Consider the following 21,481-nt stretch of genomic DNA (forward strand, 5'->3'; position numbering starts at 1 on the left):
AGAGTCTGTAGGAGGAGGAGGAGGAGGAGGAGGAGGAGGAGGAGGAGGAGGAGGAGGAGAAGGGAGGAGGGTGTTCAAACAGACTAAGGTCACCTGATGACAAGCCGCAAAATTTGAGGGCGCCATCTGTCTACAGTATATACCACCAAGGGCCTTTTACCCCTTGTAAGGGAGGTAGCCAGCCAAGGCCAGCACCCACTCCCACCCATTTCACTCCCATCCACCATTCTTCGCCCCCCCTCACCCTCCCCTCCTCTTAGCTCCTCGTGGATGAAGGGTCATCCCGGTCTCCTGCCTTCTGCCTTACAGGGTCAGAGCCGATGCAGCAAGATGAGGATTTGAAAACGAGAAAGACAATAAAAGAAACACACTAGACGGACTCCGTCTCTTTGCTTCGTGGTCCGTGGAGAGAGAGAGAGAGAGAGAGAGAGAGAGAGAGAGAGAGAGAGAGAGAGAGAGAGAGAGAGAGAGAGAGAGAGAGAGAGAGAGAGAGAGAGAGGAGCACAAAATAGCACGATTACCTGGGCGTTAGTCATCGAGCTGCGTCAGGGCAGCGGCGCCCCTCTTGACCCAGTGGTCCTGCGTGCTGGCGGAGGGCAGGACGAGGTCGAAGATGTAGTTGGAGGAATGCCCCGTGGTCGAGACCGTGCCCCTCCGCTCGCTGCTCCGGTACACCGGGCACTTGTAGTGGCCTGGAACCTCTCCTCCTCCTCCTCCTACGTCGGGATCCTCAGCCACCTGACAGAGATACAAACAAAAGTTCCGCAAAAATACTTCCCGGCCTAAAACAAAATTATCACTTTATGCTAAGGGGACTATTAGCACACAAAATTTTATATACATATAATACATACATGCATACGTATATAAGTATTTATATGTATATATATATATATATATATATATATATATATGCATATGTATATATATATATATGTATATATATACACATACATATATAAATATATATGTAAATATACATACATATATATATATATATATATATATATATATACATATACACATGCATACATACATAAATATATATGTAAATATACATATATGTGTATATATATACATATATATATATATATATATATATATATATATATATATATATATATATTTGTTTTTATTTCCAAAATCACTATGGTTTTATTTGGTGATATTGGGTTCTCTCCTCCTCCCACAGAAAGGAAAATAGCGAGACGGATAGAAAGTTTAAGGAAGAAGATTTCCAGTGCTGAGTATGCTGTATTATTCAATAGAAATATATATATGTATATATATGTATATATATATATATATATATATATATACATACACACGTACATACAGATATAAATGTATATATATATATATATATATATGTGTGTGTGTGTGTTATATATATATATGTGTGTGTGTGTGTGTGTGTGTGTGTGTGCAAAACAAATCACTAAGCACACGTGACAACAATACTTACAGAAACCACTTGGAAAATAAAAGAAATGAATACCGAACGTTTTCGTCTATTCAAGACATCATCAGGGTACAAAGGATACAAAAAATGACCAAAGGTCACAATATGTACATGGTGGTAGAGGAACTGGGAAAGGTCCAATGTTTCCGATTCCAGAAGAATTATTTACAATCTTTTTAATAATAAAATTATCTAACTTATACAAACCTAAGCTTAAATTCATATTATTTTCAAAACTATTTTTAATGTGACATGACTCAATTATGTTCCTCTCTACAATATTATGACATGATGTAATAACTTTTGTGTTTTCCCAGTCAATACTATGGGAGAGTTCTTTTTGGTAGACGAAAAGTTCGCTTGACATTTTACCTGTTCCTATGTTATATTTATGTTGACTAATCCAAACAGGAAAAGATTTAAACAAAAGAATTAGTCAGCATAAATACAACATAAGAAGGGGTCAAATGTCAAGCGGACTTTTCGTTTGTAATAGTTTTGATAACTGAAATCGTCAGTGCTTCGATATAACTTGAGTTCTTCGGCAAGGAAACAGTAAATGGTTTAGTTTTGGGGGAATGTCGGAATAACTCTTCCGATAACAGTTGATTCAAAGGCTTCTGAACATTTGGGAGTATTTGTGGACTTGCGTCTCACCTTTCTCAGGTTCAAATTTAATCGAAATCGAAAATATGTGAATTTTGACCAAAGGGTGGCTCTTCCCCCTTGAGACCTCCATTCAAATCAGAGCATATGGATTTTCACAGGGGTTCTGCCGCATTTTGCTAACCCTTACGAAGATCAAAAGCAAAAAGACATATATTGCCCTTACTACTCAGCCTTAGCCAAATTCTAGTTTTCGTGAAAATCCATAGAATGGTGTTGGCTGAAATTTGTCTAAAATTAGGGGCTTAAACTCATACAAACCACGAAAATCCATAGATTGGTTTTGGCTCCTGAAAAATGTGTAAAAATCTTGGCTTCATCCCCTCCCTCAGGGAGTCTTAAAATCATGCAATGCTACTCATCTTTATGCCTAGAATCCTCACACCAATTTTGATGAAAATCAACTGAACGGCTTTTACTCTTGAAAATTGTCTACATTTGGGTCTTAATGCCCCAAATTTAGGGGATCTTAAAATTCTTCTAATAATTTCAAATTTTGGAAATCTTTCTCAACTGGTGTCTAATATTTATGATTCGAATTTCATTGAAATCGGAAATATTTGACTTTTCGTGTGTGTGTGGAGGGGGCGGGGTTGTGCCTCCTTTTACAGCCCCTCAAAACAACATCAGATATGCCGCCGCATGACATCCGTCTTAGAATCTGTGCTTCAAATTTCCTAAAGATCGGTTCTGTAGTTTTTGAGTCATAGGTAACAAACGCACAAACATTGACATTTATATATTAGATATATATAAAAAAAATTCTCTTCGAGAGAAGATCACATCCATGGCTTTGGAGGCCATCCACAACCAAAGCCTGCGCCTTCCTCTTCCAGCACGAAGAGCGTCACTTGCCCTCCTGCCACCACGGGGGACAATTTGATGATGAGAAACGGAGCAACTCGTGGGCTCTGACAAGGCGGGGAGGGGTCGTAGATTGGAGTGGCCCACACCTCCTGGCCATGGCCACTAGGCCCGTATCCATAGCCGTACCATGGCCTAGGTGGGCCATTCTACCGTGGTGGCCAGTTTGGCGAGAATCCGGCCAATTGAATTTTTTTTCGACCAAATTCCAAGTCCTCGGAAATACGATGATGCCAACTTTCACTAGTCTAATGGGATTTTCCTTTTCGAACAGAAATTAGCGTTGCGAGAGAATGCTGTCGCAGGTCATTTCGGGCTGATAAAGGTCATTGAAGGACCCGGAGACACACCGATATATGCATGTACGTATGCATGTGCGTGCGTGCGTGCGTGCGTGCGTGCGTGTGTGTGTGTGCGTGTGTGTGTGTGTGTGTGTGTGTGCGTACATGCGAGCGTGTGTGTGCATGCCTGTTCGCATGCGTGTACGTATGTTTTTTTCTATGTGTACGTATACTTCCATACCACCAAATCAAACAGATGCTCATCGGTACCTGGTCAAAGCTGCACCTGTTGTCGGGCAGATCATCTGCAACAACAGCTGGTTGTATCAGTACGATGGGCAGCTGGTCGTAGAGTCGCTTGGGCGCCATCTCAGCCAGTTGTTGCAGCTGGCGATCCCAGGTGGCGCCCTCCAGGAAGAGGCCCTGGGGAGAACATAAGAACATAAGAATGAAGGAGATTACAAGAGACCATAAGGCCTACACTAGGTAGTTCCATGTCCATGACCACCTGCCATCTCCATCCATAAAGTTGTCCAACTTTTTCTTAAAACAACCGATAGATTTAGCGCTCACTAGGACATGGTTACTAAGTCTATTCCATTCGTTGACCACCCTATTAGTAAACAAATTCTTGCCTATTTCCTTAAATTCAAATTTGTCCAACTCAAATCCATTACTGCGAGTTCGGCCCTGTTGTCTTAATATGATGGCCTTGTTTGTGTCACCCTTGTTAAAGCCTTTGATCCACTTGAACACCTCTATTAGATCACCACGCACTCTGCGTCTCTTCAGAGAGGTGGAGGAAGAAGAGCCAGTGATGTCACGGCAACGGAGACGATTGATTGGCTGAGGGGAGGACCTTTGGGTCAGAGGTCGATCAGCTTCCTCTGTAACTCCAATGTTACAATCCATTGACACTGCAGGTGAACAACCACTACAGTCACCCCAACCACCACAACCACTACAGTCACCACAGCCACCACCAATACCATTACCACTACCATTACTAACACCATCACCACCACGATCATTACCTCTACCACCACCACACTACCACTACCACGATCGTTATGTTGCCTTTACTACCACTACCAAGACCACCACCACCACCACCACCACCACCACCACCACCACCACCACCACCACCACCACCACCACCACCACCACCACCACCACCACCACCACCACCACCACCACCACCACAACAACAACAACAACAACTAACATCATCACTTCCGACTACCACTACTACCACTGGGATCACCACCATTCCAATCCTAACTCTGCCCCACACCCCCCACCCCCGACGCTATTTCAGCCACTTCCGGGGCAGCTCCCCTTGTTTGCGTGTCCCCTGGCGGCGGCGACGGCGGCGGCGGCGAACCATTTCACGTACCTAATGGCGGCACTCTCTGGTCGCAGTCGAGCCTTGTAGTTTTTTTCTTGATGGCACCACCGCTGTCAGAGCATTCTATTCATCTCCGTGACACTCAACAACAACACCCCTTCCACCTCCCCGCCCTCATCCAAAGGGTCAAGGGGAACTCCCCAAATTTAAGCTCAGATTTGGGTCGCGTTCGACACTACTCGAAACTCTTTCGAACAATTCCGAGCCATTATTCAACAATAAGCACTTGATTGTTGTGGCATCCTCAAACCATCATCACTCTGAGGAGATCATTTGGTCTATAAAACTCCGGCTTGGGAACCCTTGAGGAACATGTCCAAGTGGTGGTGGTGGTAGGGTGGTGGGTGGGGTGGTTTAAGGAGAGTAAAGAGGAAGGATGGCGTATGAGGGTGTAGGTTGTGCGGGGGGGGGGGTTATGGAGGACGGAAGGAAAGTACTCACCCATACGTAAGCCCCGTCTGTCTGCTTCGGGAGAAAGCGAGAGATCATGTCTTCCAGGTCCTCTTCTTCTTCTTCTTCGTCGTCGTCGTCGTCTTCTTCATACTCGTCGTTCTCTTTGTTGTCTTTTCCCTCTTCGCCCTCCGCCTCTTCTTTCTCATCATCATGATTATTATCATTGTCACCGTCGTCGCCATCTTCTTTGTCAGTGTCTCCATCTTTGCTGTCCACCTCCCTCTCCCCCACTCTGCTGCTCTTCTCCTTATCTCTTCCATACTCTTCTCTTTTCTTTCTCTTTTTCTTCTCCTTCATTTCCTTCTTCCCGTGAGTTTGGGAGGAACCACAGAACCCCTGGGGGGAACGAAGAGAAAAAAGTTTTCTTCTTAGACCATGAGAGGTCATTCGGGAGACAAAAAAAAAAAAAACCGTACATGAGTGCACGCACGCATACGTACACAAGCACGCGCACACGTGTACATACACTAACACGCACGCACGTACACACACATGCATATACGCACGCACACACACACACACACACGCACGCACGCACGCAGACACACACACACACACACACACACACACACACACACACACACACGCGCGCGCGCGCGCGCGCACGCACAAAAGCAAGCACAGGTTTGAGTACCTGTGGAAAACTGGGTGTTTAAAACATGATTTCATTGCATGACATATACAAAAGGAGTACAATCCAAAGATGTCATGTAATTATCAATGGTGCAACCCACCCACTGAATGACAGTTACTAAATGTTACCTTCAGGAAAAAGACTGAGATCACTGAAAAAGCAGAACAGCTATGTTTTCTAAATCCTTTGTACCAGCTAGTATAAGAATCCTAAATGAGGAAAAATTAAACATATCATAGGGTAGACTGTTAAGGCTTGAAACTCTGATGGTAATTATTTGCATTTCTCTAGCTTTTGTGTAAATGATATTTTGATAACCACTGTAAGATTGTAGTATCTCATCTATGTATGATTGCCCTCGATTTCTTATGAAAACACACAAGACAAATTTCATGTAATTTACGTGACCAATAAACAATTTCATTATTTCATTATTATTTATTTAGGGAAACAGGCTTTTCAGCTGTCGTGGGAATATGTAACCATTTGTAAGTACAGGAATTGGGGTTAATTCGTGATAGAGATTATATTTGTTGTACGACATAGGAGCTCTATCGTCTATGGAAGGCCTGACAGAGGGCAAATAATTGGGAAGGCATCCGTCATTCTTTTGATGAAAACAAAAACAAAAACGCATCCGTCCTTGAAAGTTGCCGATTGATATCACCAATAAACATATTATCCATTCTTTGCCAGAAATAGCAATATTGTCAGATGAAGACACAGAGGAAAATGGAGATGAATGGCAAAACAAAATACTTGGGTTCAAGAAGATAGCCAAAACAGTAAAAAAGGTATTTGTTGAAGTGAAAATATTGACAAATCTTGTCGAATTCACAATCTTAAAACGAAAGTCGAATATGAAAATTCCCAAACCAATAAACGAGTATAGAAAATGGAACAATTCGTTACAGAAAACAGTTGAATGAGGATAAAAACAGTATGATGGAAAAAAATAGGAGAACCCACCAGGACCAAATCAGACCAAGAAAACGTCAATTAAATGATTGAAAGTTAGGAACTTTAGTGTCTCAAACCAAAGGTAAGGAAATGATATCAAAGACAAAAATAAAAACGCTGCTCATAAGATAGGGTAAGGAAATTAAAGTCACATATATTTGCTGTCAACCAGGTTTGTTAGAATAGAAAAGAGACCTATTAGCAAATGAACCAAATATTACCTGGTTAGTCGAGGCTAAATTAAAAGGATTTATTCGACTGCATCTGTACAACTGGAAAAGATACACAATCCAGGGACGACATACACAGTGTAACATGGAGGAAGGGCGATGATAGTCGTTAGAAATCACTTAAAAGTTAATAAAATAATACTGAGCAAAGGAAATGCTAAAGTAAAAAATCAGAAAAAAAAACAACTGTAATGGCCGTCACGTAGTTCATGACTGTCAGACAGACATACAGAGAAGGAAGCTGTTTACTACCACTTCCACTTTTGTCTACATCCATGTGTCAAGTTAGAGAAATATTTTTGTATGCACAATCACATCACATATTATTTTGAGAGAAATGAAAAGAAAAGGAGAAAGAGAAGGGGGAAAAGGAGAAGAGAGGAGAGGGAAAAAGAGAGAGAGAAAAAAAATTGTAGCGTGATGTCAACCTACCCGTTCCTCGTTTTCTTTGGCAGGGCCGGCGTTGCTGCAAGAACTCTCCAAGGAGACCGCTCCTTCCTCCTCCTCGTCGTCCTCCTCTTCGAGGTCCGTGTCGAGGTGACAGATCCTCGCCCCCTGCATCTGAGGCGACGGCAGCTGCTCGATGACTTCCGGCAGTTCGACAAAGTTGGTCCGGATTCTTTCCTCCAAAAGGTCTTCGACTTCTGTGTCCATGACCTGAGCCCAGAGGCGGAGAGTGGGAAATAAAATGAAGAAGGAAAAAGAGGAGGAGGAGGAGGTAGAGAACAAAGAGAGGAAAGAGGATGAGTTGATATATAAATATAAAGAGAAAATGGAAAAAATAAGAGACGAAAAAAGGATGAGGGAAAGGAGGAGAGAGGAAAAAAAAAAAAAGACGAGAGGAAGGGGGCGGCAAGGGGGGAAGGGGGGGCGGGGTTCCTCTCTTGTCCGGACGGGAATTCGAAAACAAGTTGCGTTGATTCGAAATCAGGGGCCTCCTTGTGGCGCCGCCCGGACCAGGCGGAGCTTGCCGCTCTCAATCAAAAGGAGGAGACCCGATGCACATCCTCGGCGGCGGATATACGCCCCATTCCCCGATGGATCCCTATCTGCCTCTCCCGCTTCTTTCTGTTGGGTGGGGAGCTTCCACTCTCCCTCCCCCGGACAAACGAATGCACACACACACACACACACACACACACACACACACACACACACACACACACACACACACACACACACACACACACACACTGTAGTCGTGAGATCATTGCATAAAGTTCTCTCTCTCTCCATATTCGTGATGACGAGAGTGCAAAGGTTGAGGGTATGTACAAGTTCCCCAAAGTTCACTTATGTTTACTCTCAAACGTCTTTCGAGCCAATCTGGAGTCATCTCCAGGGATTTCTCCCTGTTTTGGAGGCAGGAAAATAAATGAAAAAAAAAAAAAAAAAAATAATAATAATAATAATAATTTCTTCAGAACGTGAAAACCTCCAAACATAATTCTTTCCTTAAGTCACATGAGATGGAAACTGAACATAAAATCCTATACTTGTACAAGTTATGCTCTTGCTTGCTTTGCTCCGCTGGATCTTGAACCTCGTGTAGATTCTGGTCCGCCAACAATAATGCTCTCCATGCCCCTCGGTCCTGTCTTGCTTCCATCCAAGTTGCTTTATTTATTCCTCTTCTGTCCATCTCCGCATCCACACCATCCATCCATCTCACTCGAGGTCTCCCTCTGGGTCTACTTCCAGGCTCAAGTTATACATATTACGTCTGACCTGATATCACTCAGTGCGCCACTTTGGAATGCCCCAGGAAGAGTTGAAGTTCATCCAGAGCGGAGTTTATTTGCTTATAATAGTCACACCCAACCAGTCAAATCCAGGAGCCCCATTGTGCTTCTAGAGGCAAGCAACCGAGGAGAATGTTACAGGGGGTGTGAAGGCATGTGAGGTCATTTTAGGCAACCGACGCCTGGAAACAAGGATGGCCCGAGCGGGCTTCGAATTTACCTTCTTCTGCCCAGCAGCATCAGCATCAGCATCAGCAGCAGCCTGCCTCTTTACCAACCGGCAGCTCATCGGTACTCAATTGGTAGAGTCGTTCAGTGGTCTCCCAATGGATGCCCGGCGGGTATGAATACCATCAGATATGCACCAGCCTTCATTCTCGTCACTGCTTTCAAACCCATGAGTAGCTCCTAAAAGTGATCCCTGACTAGATCGAAAGTAAAGTGTATCCTGAACATCAACCTCTGTATTTTCATCAGAAGTAGTAAGAGTTTTTTTAGACACGTTAAATAATGCTCTTATTACTGTGCAATCATGAGTGGTTCCCACTAATGGCGGTCCTGCAAGACTGGCTGGGGCAAGTCGACTCCTTCTGCCCGGGGCTGTCTGGGATGGGAAGAGCGGATGCATGAGGTCTTGCTCGGACAAACCGTGAGGATCGGTATTGGCCTGTAAGTAAAGTGACCTCCCCCCCTCGACGTAAGCTCTAAATCTACGACGACATTACGTCCGTATTTTTGACGTGTGTTTATCATTGCAACGGAGGGAGATGTGTTCAGTTCGTTAGCTATCTAACAGTACAACTGAAATTGAGAGAATCATCCTACGTGTTAATGTTGACTCCCTCAGGCCCCAAAGGATCCTGTTCTGGGTGTCATCGTGAAGTGGTTAAAACTACCGACTACTACGGTGACGTATTCAATCTATTCCATCTTGGCTGACGCCAAACGATCTTACTTAGGTAAAAGAGTGTCCCCGCACGGAAGGGGACGGGAGAGACTGACAGTAACTTATCCATGGTTAGTCATTGATCTTGGTTAGAGCTATGTGTATCAAGATGGTAATAATGTTATAACCATATCGCCAACGGTAGGTTGATGCATGTGGAGAGAATGAAGATTTTGTGGGGATTCACTCATCTTGGGTTGTGAGATCCATGACTCATGACCTGCAAGTCACGAGATGATTGGGAAAGATCTACGGAGTCATAGATAATATCTACAGGAGTATTCAGTGTTGTGTAACTAAAGTCTTCAAAGTTCTTGTGGTCCCGAGCTTGTTGTAGGAATACGAGATATGGGCCATCACCAATTCAGGTTTTGAAGTCGCATCTGAACGTCTTCAGCACAAAGTCTCTGCGTAGAATCATCACAGGAAGAGATTGTGCGTCAAACTAGGATGTTCTCGATGGTGCAGACGTATGGTAGGTGAACTTGTCCTACCATCGAAGGTTCCACTTCTGGTTTATGATCTAGCTGCCAGAGTGGATGATGTCAGTGGAATTTGGTTCTCCTATAAATCGTCTTTGCCGAGAAGCGGTGGGGAATGGACCTGGAGTCTGCCTGGAAACCTGTCAGGTATGCTACACAGGGCTGGAGGAGGAGGAGGAGGAGAAGGGCGAAGATTGCGGACACCTAATTTCATGGTACTCCCCCTCATATTTTGATTGTACATTGCTGCTGATTCACTCTTTCATTTTAACAACTACACTGGGAGCATACTTTAAAGTCATTGTTAGCCAAAACGAGATGTCTACGTTTTCTATAAAATATCTAAAAAATAAGAGAAAACTAGAAAGTGAGTTCGGGCTTCCGAATTTACGAGAGTTAAAAAATAAGTAGAAACTATGAAGTCAACCCTGAATTACGATTTACCTATTTTTCCTAATCTAGTTTTATCTGTATGTATCAACACGACAGTCACCTTGAACTGGAAGTAAATCTTGTCGATGGGAATTTTGTGTCGTCGTGCGAAGTTCTGCTTGATGGCGGACAGGAAGGAATGCGGAAAGAAAAATCCAGAAAACCAAAAGACATCAGGAACCGACTCTTCAAGCCATCGTTGGAAAAACCTGAGCCTGATGGGGAGATTCAGGTGTAAATAATATAATCATTGAAAACAAATATTAGGAGTACATCAACTTGTGTACAGTTGCATGATTATGCAAAAGGATTGAAGGTAGAGGGTGACGTTTGCACACATGATCTTGGAAAGAGGTTTTTCATCCTTCCATCCAATTTGGGACTTTTTTTCGGCGTCAATCTTAACCTGTTTATATCATACAAAATAAAATACTATATGACCTTCCTTTTAAAATTTTAAATAGTATATGACCATATTATGAATTATTCAATGACTTCTATATCTTCCATCGTGGACCAGACAAAAACTTTCCCAAGATGGGTCGACTCGAGAAATGGAATAGAATATTTTTTATTTTCTAATAAGAGCTGCGAGGGTTGAAGAGGTAAGTTACAAGTCCGAAGGAGCCATCAGTGAGAAGAGATCGAGAACCAATGAGTGAACTCTTTCAAGATAAGAGTGTGCAAGCGTCTCCTCTCTCAATCTTTACTGGAAAGTAGTTATATACAAAGAACATATAATGTCTACGGACCTCTTGAAAATTAGATTTCGAATTTAGATGAAATATAATAACAATATATGAATAAGTAAACAAGTAAACAGATACATAAAACAGAGGAAAAATAATATGAATACAGTAGAATGAAATGCAAAGAATGAAGTCCAAGGCAAGAAAAGGACAGCTTCCTCCGTGTGCCCCAGATGGGAAACTACCTTCGCCTCGGTCTCACCTGTGGGTCAGGTCGGCCACGTAGGAGGCCAGGCCCTTCCGGGAGAGGTAGGACCGGGCCGCCCAGGCCGAGGGCACCCGCCCGACGACCAGCGCCTGGTAGGTCTCCTCGAGCTCGGCCGACAGGAGGGACTGGCCGCTGACGGCTCTCCGCAGGTCTCGCACCGTCGCCCTGACGGTCGCGATCAGCCGGTTGTACCGGAGGAGCTCCTGGCAGGGTAAACAAGAAGAAGAAGGGGGACGCAGTTCGCGCGGGTGACACGGGGCGGAAAGGCTCAAAGGGTGACATCATATCTCATTAGGCGGGAGGTTAAGGCCATCTATCAAGAACACCAACAGCTGTCAGATGCAACCAAGCGTAGAACAAGTATGAGAGAGAGAGAGTAGAGAGCAGAGAGGAAAGAGTAGAGAGAGAGAGAGAACAGAATGAAAGAGAGAGAGCAGAAAGAGAGAGCAGAGAGAGAGAGAGAGCAGAGAGAGAGAGAGAGAGAGAGAGAGTAAGAGGACGTGTGAGCCAGGGGAAGAGAGAGTGAGAGCGATAGGGGTAGACAGCTAGAGACAGAAGGAAAAAAAGTCTCCAAAGACAAATCTCCAGTACAGGTCGACAGACAGGCCAACAACCCTCACCTGCCTGAGGACAGTGTTGAGTGACTGTTCCTCACAGAGTGGATACTTCGACTCTGCCACCTCCAGGTCGAACTGGGGAGGAAGCCGGGACAGAATCTCGGACGCCATTTCGAGGATGACTGTGGAGGACGAGGTGGCGACGGGTCCTTCGCCCTGCTGAGGCTCCAAGGTCAGAAGTCCTTGGAAGAGCTGCACAGAGTTCGACAAGTTTTTTTATCTGCCTTAGACTGTACTCAAAACAACCATAGTCATTAGAGTGAAAGTGTTTTTATGTGTGGACTTTATATACATGTAAAGAGCTTGAGACTAGTGGCCGAGCAGTTGGCACTACCCACATTCCGTCAGTCAAAAGGTTTTTCTTTCTTTTTGTCAGGCAGATCCTCGGCTAATAGACACATGAGTGAGGAAAGATGGGACTAAGCCTTCCTGTGCTTCTTCTTGTTTTGGGACCTTAGGCCTCCTACTCCCCACTCTTACCTGATCTGCCTCCTGCTTGTCCTTTGCAATGTCTGCGTTCTCGTGAAGGCCGAAGACTCTCGGTGAGGAGGCCAGGGGAAGATCGACGACGTGGTCCACGTACTCCTGCCACGTGGAGTGCAGTGCCGGTACCTGGTACTCGTCCAGACCACATATTTGATACCTAGAAAACAGAGCCATTTCTGGAACTGCATCTTCATCTGCATGAAGCACAAGCAGAAGCCCGCCCCAGCAACACCTTTGCCTCAACACCGTTATGCCGGGACTTGGCCTCCGGACGGATCCGGAGAGCTCTCCCGCTGTCAGCATCCATCCATCATTCTGCTGCCTCTTCTACACATAGGGAAAGACAACCGGCGATGGCTTGCTTCCTATTCTCTTCCTACTCCTTCTCCCCAACCCCCCTCTTCCTCCTTCTCTTCCTCCTCCTCCTCCTCCTCCTCCTCCTCCTCCTCCTCGTCTCGTCCTTCTCCTCTTCTTCCTCCTCCTCCCTTGGCCGATCACACAGAAAGTCACGAACTGACACAGGTCAAACAACATTCCAACATTCCTTCCCATTGAGATCTACGGAAACTCCCAAGGAAGCTGGCAGCTACAGTGAAGCTGTGAAGATTCTGCTCTTTTTCTTTTCTATTCTACCGTGAATCTCCCACAAAGCCCAGGAGAAGGTCCAGAACTACAGAAAATTAACATCTTCATACCATCTTTAAATATTCGAAATACATATAGGTCTGTATTGAGAATGACTAAAGTCACTATATTGACAATATTCAAAGATAGAACACATTCTAAAATTATACCAAAGAGTGCTTACGAGATCCGTAATATTCTGGATTTCAGACTTCTTTGTTACAAATAATGGAGATATCCAAATTTTAGAGATTTCCAGTAAGTGGAACTGTATGTAACAACAAAGTGCTCCCCTCAAAAAAGGGGCCACTCTTATTACATTTACCATCATTGGCTATACTCATAAAGCGACCAGTAGAGTGGTCTTCAGATGTCATCAAGTTCAGGCAAGTTAAAAAGAAAGAGAATAAAAGAGAGAGAAAAAAAAGAGAAAAAACAGCGAAAACGACGGAGACCCACCCGTCCTCCTTCGCGAAGTCGACGCTGCAGAAGTTACGGAGCAGCGCCCTCAGGAGCCGACGGTCCCTTGCGTCAGTCACCTTGCCCCCGTAGGCACACTCCCCCGTCAGATACTCCAGGGCCTCTAGGGACTCCTCCAGCTGTGCCGGACCCTCGCCTCCACTTCTGCCTCCATTCCTTCCATATTCTTGCATGATCATCTGTCCAGGGTACAAAATGAAGTCATCAGGGACGGGGGTTCCTCGTCCTCGTCCGAGGAGGAGGAGGAGGAGGAATGTCACCTGCTTCAAGTCCAGTGTTGCGTCTTGGGATAGGTTCACGATCTGTTTCTATCGCCAGGGTGGGTTATCTGGTGACCTGGTGAGAGATAAGTCGAAGTCGCCCGGGGGATGATGTGCATTTGTGTGCATGCCTATGATGTATGCAACTACTAAGTAGTAGTTGCATACAGATAGGTGGGCAGGCATACATGTAGGTAGGCAGAATTGTATGTATACATGCAGGCAGACATACAAACAGGCAACTAAGTAGACAAGTAGGCAGACAGGTAGGTTGGCAGATAAACAAGCAAGTAGGTAAGTAGGTAAATATGCATACAGGAGGGCAGGTAGATAGGTACATATACATGCAGGTAGGTAGGTAGATTTGCAGTAGGCAGACAGATATGTAATCAAACATAGAGGAAGGCAGGTAGGTAAATACACAGACAAGCAAGTAGGTAAATATGTAGGCAGGCAGACTTGCAAGCAGGCAGGCAGGCAGGCAGGCAGACTTGCAAGCAGTCAGTCAGTCAGGCAGGCAGGCAGGCAGGTGAGTGTGTGTGTGCGTGTGTGTGTGTGTGTGTGTTTGTGTGCGTGAGTGTGTGCGTGTATGTATGTGTGTGTGTGTGTGTGTGTATGTGCGTGCGTGTTGTGTGTATGTGCGTGCGTGTTGTGTGTGTGTGTGTGTGTGTGTGAGTGTGTGTGTATGTGTGTGTGTGTATGTTTGCTTGTGTGTGTGTGTGTGTACGTGTGTGTGTGTGTGTGTGTGTGTGTGCGTGTGTTTGTGTGTGCACGCGTGCGTGTATTGGGGATGTCATAATTCATAAACTCAATCTCAGAAGGGAAGAAACATCACCTAATATATCCTTCTGAGTGGTTATCTCGCCACATTTTACGTGGAACAGATTACCTTGGCAGTTAAGTCCCGCATCCCTCCTCTGTATCTCCCGATTGGTGATCACGAGAAGGAGAACGGCGTAATTAGTGGGCGTTTTCTTATGGCAATTGTTCAGATCGAACTTTAATGGCTTCCAAACTTCCCTCTGCAACGGCGGACATCAGAGGTGTTCTGCACCAGTGTGGCATTTCAGTTCTAACACCTCATCAGTGTGGTCGAACTGACTGCACTACTGGTTTCAGACTCCCCCACAACCACAGCCATTCCAATATAGAACCTTATCAAGCCGGATCAAATCACTTTGAGTGGCGGTCCTACGGTTGAACCTCAGTACTGGACACTTTACACATACTTTCCTATGACCGCCTCAGAGAGATGAAATGCTCGCGGGACTTGTCCACCATGATTATCTGCTACTACTGTACCATGTATACTCACTCAACATCAAAGGAACATCCACAATAATTATACCTGCATCTGTGCTACGCTGAACCTAAGATCAGCTTCGTTGAATTCATAAGCGACGTTCCATCCCATCGGACCGAAGCTCCTTCGCTCCTGAAGAAGGGCGTGGAAGAAGCATAGTCCGTAGAGGAGCCGCTGGAAAGGTCGCGGGTCCGGACACGTCTCGAAGTAGGTCTCGTCCGTAAAGGGGTCGCTCTGGAGTGACTTCAGGAGGTTGGCGCGAAGACCCCGAGGTGGTTCGTTAGTCATCTTGATGCCTAAGAAGAAACGAACATTGAGAGCCTCTGGGAGAGTCAGCCTAATATGCTCTTCATTGCATCTCTGAGAAACGGAACTTGAGAGCCTCTGGGAGAGTCAGCCTAATATGCTCTTCATTGCATCTCTAAGAAACGAATATTGAGAGCCTCTGGGAGAGTCAGCCTAATATGTTCTTCATTGCATCTCTAAGAAACGAACATTGAGAGCCTCTGGGAGAGTCTTCCTGATACGTTCTTCATTGCATCTCTAAGAAACGGAACTTGAGAGCCTCTGGGAGAGTCTACCTAATATGCTCTTCATTGCATCTCTAAAAAACGGAACTTGAGAGACTCTGGGAGAGTCTACCTAATACGTTCTTCATTGCGTCTTGAAGAAACGTAACTTGAGAGCCGCTGGGAAAGCCTACCTATATCTTCACTGTCACCTGTACTCAGGTAGGGTTTAGGTTTCCCTCAAAGCAGAATGAATTTGTTTGGCTATAACCAGAACGAAATATTTAAGCGTACCATACTCGGCGCAAAGTACCATACCAAGTTAACTAAAAAATTTATGGGTTCAGAAGTTATTCATATTAATCTCAATTCTTTCAGAGATAATGTTAGTGTTACGAGATAATATTGTCTCTTAGATGAAAGGGTGTCTAGTAAACTGAAAGTAATTCCTTCAACCCACATTTCTCTCTTTTTCCACCCACCCAATTAAGACCAAGTTAATAGATTTATGTTTATTTCATATCAACTCGTAAATAACAACAATATGACATACAGTAACGAACTCTTTGCCAAGATTGGTTTTATAATGATTGGGGTAATAGTTGAAAATAATCTGGAATCACTGACCTGGAGCATCGTAACTAGAAACTGTAAAATATGTACCTTAACTATAGAATGAGACAATGATAGTGAAATGAAAGATACAGCGAATGACCAAGGCTCATCGGAGAGGGCAACTTGGGTCTTTGATGGAGTGCGGGAGGCACCCAAGGAAACCGCGCGAACAAGAGGAACCTGCGCGAGAGACGCCCAGAGCACGCACGCACTCACTCACCGTCTTGAAGAAGGGAGACGGGGAAGGCGGGCGTGGGGAAGCTGGTGAGCCAGAGGCGGAACTGGGCCTGTGTGGTTTCCGCCTCCAGGGTCCGGTGGCAGAGAGTCTCGAGGTGTGGCAGCCACGGCTCCACAAGGTGGCAGTTCTGGAGGACGACCCACCACCCGTTCTCGGCGCCCTGCTCCAGTACCCACTCCACGCTCTCGCACTGGAGGGGGGAGGTCGGGGAGAAGGAGATTATCCGATCATTTCGTCTCTTGGAGTAGACCCACGGCTCCCAGACAACTGGCAATGGCCACCGGGCAGGGTCATAATAGGTCACTCAAGGAAGAAATACTGTGTTGTTGTCTAGGGACAGTTAGTGTGGGGCAGTGAGGTGATCAGTGTCCTCAGTGTGGGTTTTCGGTTAATAAGATTCGAGGCAACAATTCATTCCCAATTACAAACAGAAGGCAAAACGGGAACAGGCGTAGGGTAAGATGGTTTGCTGCATCTCGTAAGTATTTTTCTCTCTATTTGAAATAGCGACTGAGGGGGAAAATTAAAAATCAAGTCCGAAACTATACATCAGACTTAAGTTTAAAAAGTTTCATGTATTTAACTTTCAGGTAACAAACAGTTCATCAAGAACTTGGTATGATATTTGACTTTAGATTTAGTAGAATAATGTACCTATATCTTACCTTATCTTCTCCATGGGCCTTTTCCATAGAGAAATTCTGAATATTCTAATTAGAGATATCCAAGATATTTCACTACCTTTCCTTTGATTTGGACATTGTACCCATGCCGTGAGTTTTTGATACAAAAGATAAACGAGCCTATGGGTAGGATGAGAATGCCTTTAACAGGGGTGGCAAGAATATCTGAGAGCTTGACCTGAGCCGTGGTACTGACCTGACCCTGACCCAAGGAGATGACGTGGACGTCCTCGGTCTTCATGTGGCGCTCGTTGGCAAACCTGCAACGACCCAGGCGTGATTGCTATGTATGTAAACGTGCGTGCATGTACACACACGCGCGCACACACACGTCCACACACACACACACACACACACACACACACACACACACACACTCTCTCTCTCTCTCACACACACACACACACACACACACATACACACACACATAGGACACAGTACACACACACACACTCACACACATAGAACACACCACACACACCACACACACACACACACACACACACACACACACACATACATAGAACACACCACACCACACCACACCACACCACACCACACCACACACATACACACACACACACACACACACACACACATAGAACACACCACACCACACCACACCATACCACACCACACCACACACATACACACACACACACACACACACACACACACACACACACACACACACACACACACACACACACACACATATATATGAGAGACTGGGTCTCTCATCTGTCTAAACCATTCATCACACACACACACACACACACACATATATATATATATATATACATATTATATATTTTTATATATATTTTATATATATATATATTTTTTATTTTTATATTATATATGTATATATATATATACAGTATATATATATATATATATATATATATATATATATATTAAACATATAACAAAGTTATTTCTTTAGGCACATTCCTTCCTGCCTCCCATACTAGCTCCCTAATATCTCCCCAACCTACCTCCCATCCTCCCTAATATCTCCCCAACCTACCTCCCATCCTCCCTCCCTCCCTCCCTCCCTCCTCCCTTCCCGGCGGGAGAGGCGGTGGTCCTGACCTGAGGAGTGAAGCGACGGGGTCGACGCCCGGCGACAGGAGGAAGATGAGGGGGCTGCGGCACGTCGAGTTGTCGTACGAACAGCCCAGGTCGAACTGGGGCGCCGTCACGAACTCCGCGCCCAGCTGGCCGGCGATGAAGTCCTGAAGAAGAAGGAGGAGGAGGTAGGAGGAGGGGGAGGGGGAGGAGGAGGAGGAGGAGAAGGAGGAGAGAAGGATGACATATGTTTCACCACATTCAGAGTAAGAGTAGATGGAAGTGTCAAACAAAGATGACCCTATCTACCTACAATAAGCAATTGCGTACCCAAAAAACATTTAAAATTTTATTTTGGCGCTCTCCAGGCTATTCTATTCACCTCCTTAGTAACCCGTCAGTAGAAAAAGCCCATCTTTAGTAACTCCTTCTGCACTCGATGGCGCTTGGAGCTTTGTTCCTGTCGTCGCCAGCCAGGACATTTTGTGCCTCACATCGACACTCCCGTGACGCCCGTTGCACGTCTTCGTTCTGGCTAAATCCAGGCGATTTTATTCAGCTATGAAGTGACCCCGGGATCGCTGGGGTCTCGGTCGATCAAGGACCCCGAATAGACCCTCCCTCCCTCCCGCCTTCCCTCCCTCCCTCCCCGGAACTAGATCAAATCGTCGGGGTGTTTCCGGGCGCTTTACCTGGATGGCCAAGACCACCTTGTCCGGGCGCAGACACTTGACGACGGCCAGACGCTCGAGGCCGGACACTCGGGCGCCGAAGGGTCCCGGCAGGCTCATCCGGTGAGGATCCGGCGAGTCGAAGACTTGTCGCCACGACTCCGGGTCGCCAGACACACTTTCTTGAAGGCCCTCAAGCCTACGGGATCCCGGAATGTGTCACACTTTGCTAAACAATGATACATATATATATATACATACATATGTGTACAACACTGAATGGGTCCCAGTGACTAGACATACATTTTTATTAATCACAGTGCACTTTAATACACGTTTCAATTTCTGCATGCGCCTCCACAGTATTTCCGATGTTGATGGCTTAGAATTAAAGTGTACTGTGGTTAATAAAAATGTATACATAAACATATATATATATATATATATATAATATATATATATATATATTATATATATATATATATATATATATACATGATATATATATGATATATATATATATATATGTATGTGTGTGTGTGTGTGTGTGTGTGTGTGTGTGTGTGTGTGTGTGTGTGTGTATGTGTGTGTGTGTGTGTGTGTGTGTGTGTGTGTGTGTGTGTGTGTGTGTGTGTGTGTGTGAGTGTGTGTATTCATACGAGATAATGTCATGGTGGCGGCTATATAGTTCAGTAAGACCTAGAGATTCCTCTGAAATTATCAAAAACAATCTGCCTCTAGCCAGAATTTTTTTTTTTTTAGGTGTAACATGCTAAAGACGGGTCTCGGCGGGGCAATGATAAGATGCAGGACAACATCCATTTATCTTAACAGGGAGTGTGATTCGCCTACACGGTGAGTGACTCTCCTGCAGAGGCGGCGGCAGGAGACTCTGGGAGGGGGGGGTGAGCGAAAGACCAGGCGGCACGCCCACCTCCCCCCCCACACACACACCCATCCCCACCCCAAGGCGGTCGGTCGGTCAGCGCCACTCACCTGGAGCACCTGGAGGCCTGGACGACCTGAGCCCAGACGCGATCCGGGAGCCAGCTCGGGTCTGGGTTCGGGTGCGGGTTGTCCAGGAGGCCCTTCCCCCCGGTCAGCACGAAGGCCCACACCTCCGGGCACACCTTCCCCTGACAGGCCGGAGGCACGCAAGAGAGTGAGACAGAGAGTCAGAGAACAAGGACACCTCAGGTAGACCAACAAGGTGGACTCAGAGGGTGGAGTTAAATTGTCGGAATAATCTTACTTTAGTGGACACATCATTGGCTTCTGCCAGTGAACGACCACATACAATAACGACACTTGTTGCCTGTCGAGGCAATCCTAAGGTCATGTTGACATACTACTATATCGATACATCACCAACACATTGATATGCTGTTACACTGAAACACTGATGTACTGATATAATGAAATATATACTGATACATTGATATTTCAATATACTCTACTGACATAATGGTTTAATAACACACTGACATGGCATCATGCTACACAATTATGTTGTTATGCTGATATACTGACGTGGTGATATACTGATAAACTCGCACTCACCTCAACCTTGAGCATGCCGAGGCAGAGAAGGAATGAGAAGAGGAGTTTGTCCTTCTGGAAGAGGGAGCGCTGGACAGACTGGAAGAGTCCCTTGGTCAGGTGGCTGTTGAGGAGCCGGATTCGGTCCTCCACCTCCTCGCTCGCCTCAGAGTTCCGGATCGACTTCGGGCGAAGGAAGAGCAGAAAAGGGAAAAATGAGAACGAGAAAGGAAGGAGAGAGAGAGAGGGAGAGAGGGTGAGGGACATTCCAATGACGCCAGGAGGCTTCATTCAGCTCAGGGGCGTCTCCCTAGTGAGGGAGGAGTCAACGGCCCATCAGCCCTTGACTCTTTCAACACGGCGACATTGGTTAGAGACTTCATACTGACTGAGGTGGAGGGGGCGACACCGTCAAGAAGGTGTTGGGAGTTTGATCGAGCCCCTTTCAGCTCGGTGTCTGCCTGCCTGCCTTCAGTTGGCCAACACTTTAATTATATCATTTACACGGGGACCGCTGAAATGAAGGAAGTAGACATAGTTCAGTCACCTAACGGCCACGATTGCTCACTAAAAGGTCAAAGAGTCTACCTTCAAAGTTGATGACGATACCGAGGTAGAGATCAAAGTCTCTGACAAGATTGATGCCTATGTCGAAGTCGAAGTCCCTGTCGAGGTCAAAGTCTTTGTCGAGGTCGATGTAGCTGCCGAGGTCAAAGTCTCTGTCGAGGTTGGAGTCTTTGTCGAGGGTCGAAGTCCCTGTCGAGGTCGATGCCCTTGTCGAGGTCAAAGTCCCTGACGAGGCCAAGGTCCCTGTCAGGGTTGAGGTCACTGTCGAGATCAAAATCCCTGCCAAGGTCGAAGTCTCTCT

The 21,481-nt window shown here is 45.5% G+C and overlaps 1 protein-coding gene across 1 annotated transcript in view; it reads right to left on the bottom strand.

Annotated features, from left to right (window-relative positions):
- Window positions 1–528: 528 nt before the first annotated feature.
- Window positions 529–21,481, bottom strand: part of LOC143028725 (dynein axonemal heavy chain 3-like) — a 123,580-nt gene continuing 102,627 nt past the window's right edge. Inside the window, 16 exon segments of the mRNA XM_076191095.1 lie at window positions 529–699; window positions 3,544–3,696; window positions 5,123–5,275; window positions 7,391–7,615; window positions 10,622–10,775; window positions 11,512–11,720; window positions 12,138–12,326; window positions 12,615–12,777; window positions 13,704–13,865; window positions 15,322–15,583; window positions 16,632–16,839; window positions 17,529–17,592; window positions 18,428–18,570; window positions 19,096–19,273; window positions 20,071–20,210; window positions 20,635–20,796. Of these exon segments, the coding sequence (XP_076047210.1) occupies window positions 529–699; window positions 3,544–3,696; window positions 5,123–5,275; window positions 7,391–7,615; window positions 10,622–10,775; window positions 11,512–11,720; window positions 12,138–12,326; window positions 12,615–12,777; window positions 13,704–13,865; window positions 15,322–15,583; window positions 16,632–16,839; window positions 17,529–17,592; window positions 18,428–18,570; window positions 19,096–19,273; window positions 20,071–20,210; window positions 20,635–20,796 (2,736 nt within the window).

Source organism: Oratosquilla oratoria, chromosome 10 (genome assembly GCF_046742065.1).
Source record: "Oratosquilla oratoria isolate Oo_2021 chromosome 10, ASM4674206v1, whole genome shotgun sequence".
NCBI classification, from domain to species: Eukaryota; Metazoa; Arthropoda; class Malacostraca; order Stomatopoda; family Squillidae; genus Oratosquilla; species Oratosquilla oratoria.